The sequence below is a fragment of the Salvelinus namaycush genome, chromosome 19 (assembly GCF_016432855.1).
Source record: "Salvelinus namaycush isolate Seneca chromosome 19, SaNama_1.0, whole genome shotgun sequence".
Lineage (NCBI taxonomy): Eukaryota > Metazoa > Chordata > Actinopteri > Salmoniformes > Salmonidae > Salvelinus > Salvelinus namaycush.
In genome coordinates, this window is record NC_052325.1 from 1,777,985 (window position 1) to 1,780,277 (window position 2,293).

A 2,293-nucleotide genomic window follows, 5' to 3' on the forward strand; every position below is an offset into this window, starting at 1 on the left:
ACTGACTCTCAAGTGGCTCAAGAGAGACTGACTCTCAAGTGGCTCAAGAGAGACAGACTGACTGACTGCTCCAGTGATGCTCAAGTCCACGTTGTGATGCTCCAAGACTCTTGTCTTCACTGCCACGAGGAAGGCTTCTCTCAACACACCTGGCTGAAGGACTGACCCTAGGGTTGTGACCAGAGCAGTGGCTCATACTGACAACACACAGCAGGACTTAAAAAGGACTTTCCGATACCGGTCTTCTCGACCTGAACCTGTAGAATTCTCTTGACGTCTGACTGTCAGCGTATGGAACACTGAACGGTTCCCCCCGTTAAAAGGACTTTGGTTCAGGTTCTGTAGCTCTACGGTCAGACTCTTGTAGATGTAAGACTTCCTTGTTTTACTTCTCTTGATTCGGACCGTTTGTCTGTGCGCTCAGTGGAAGACCCCCTTCCAGCTCGTTCCTCATGGCGTGCTATTACATCGTCATCAGTTCTACTCACCTCAGCAACGGCCACTTCAGGAACATCAAGGGAGTTTTCCGCGGCCCCCTCAGCAAGAATGGCAACAAGAACTTGGTAAGTACTCTACATCTTAACTTTGTCTCGTGTTACTTTCTCCTTGTGTCTGAATGAGTATCTGGTACTTTCTCCTTGTGTCTGAGTGAGTATCTGATGCTTGTGTCTGAATGAGTATCTGGTACTTTCTCCTTGTGTCTGAGTGAGTATCTGATGCTTGTGTCTGAGTGAGTATCTGATGCTTGTGTCTGAGTGAGTATCTGGTACTTTCTCCTTGTGTCTGAATGAGTATCTGGTACTTTCTCCTTGTGTCTGAATGAGTATCTGGTACTTGTGTCTGAGTGAGTATCTGATGCTTGTGTCTGAGTGAGTATCTGATGCTTGTGTCTGAGTGAGTATCTGATGCTTGTGTCTGAGTGAATATCTGGTACTTTCTCCTTGTGTCTGAATGAGTATCTGGTACTTTCTCCTTGTGTCTGAATGAGTATCTGGTACTTTCTCCTTGTGTCTGAATGAGTATCTGGTACTTTCTCCTTGTGTCTGAGTGAATATCTGATGCTTGTGTCCTCTGCTACACCAGGCTGGACGGAGGCATTTCAGAACTTGTAACTGTAGTATTTAATATTTATAATGATCCTCGGTTCCAAATATGACTAAAACTATGACATCACGACAAAACACAATAACATAACAGCCTACGTCATAAATAACGCAAAACATCAATATGATGTTATTCCTCTCTTATTACAGAGGACCAATATAATATCCACAATACCACAATGTGTGTGTGTGTGTGTGTGTGTGTAGAATGTGTGTGTTAGAGCATGTGTATGAGTATACGTGTGTGTGTGTGTTTGTGTGTGTGTGTGCGTATGTTTGTGTGTGTCTTCAAAAGTCAAGATGGAACATTGGAGGTAAAATTAACTATTTTGTCTGTGACACTGATCATTCTATCCATAAGAACATTGGAACTAAATTAGCTCTTAACTTTTAACTTTAGTTAGTTGGACATGGAAACAAACAGTAAGACTCTATCTTACTCTTTTTCGGGGGCCTTTGAATCTTTCTTAAAAAAATATATATATTTCTGTAAACACACTACACTAGTGTGGGGTTGCATCAGTTTAGACTCTTTGCTATTCTCCACATTAAAAAAAAGTTATTTCCTGACTGTTGACAGAACAGAACATAATGGGTAATGTGTCGCAGATGGACATGTTCTGACCAGTGGCCGTGTCTAAATTCCTACCAGATGGATGGCGAGGATGCTGCTAATCTCTCTACATGCAGTCATAGTCCTTAATCATCCTTTTACCGTCGCTAGGGTTTTAGTCTGATGCCAAAACGAATCCTTCTGTTTGTCCAACCAGATTCTGGCCTTCTAGAACACACTATTAATCCTTCTGTTTGTCCAATCAGATTCTGGCCTTCTAGAACACACTATTAATCCTTCTGTTTGTCCAATCAGATTCTGGCCTTCTAGAACACACTATTAATCCTTCTGTTTGTCCAATCAGAGACTGGCATTCTAGAACAAACATATCAAATTCCACAATCAGAACTCGGAATCTGGGGCAACACAGTGGGGAAATTAGGGAAGAGGAGAACTATGTCTAGAGATACGCTTGGATAGATTTCCTGGCTATTAATTATGTAAACAAAAGTGTGATCTCACCATTGTTTGTCATATTTAGGAAGATCATCGCCCAACTAGATATTATCAGTGACGTTGCCCTGATTATTCACTACACACAGTAATCTAATTAAAATGCAAGAGTTCCTGAAAGGAA

The 2,293-nt window shown here is 41.8% G+C and overlaps 1 protein-coding gene across 1 annotated transcript in view; it reads left to right on the plus strand.

Moving 5' to 3' along the window:
- Positions 1–452: 452 nt before the first annotated feature.
- Positions 453–2,293, plus strand: part of LOC120064516 (zinc finger protein 804A-like) — a 154,755-nt gene continuing 152,914 nt past the window's right edge. The window contains exon 1 of the mRNA XM_039015133.1: positions 453–563. Coding sequence (XP_038871061.1) covers positions 453–563 — 111 coding nt within the window. The remainder of the gene's footprint in view (positions 564–2,293) is intronic.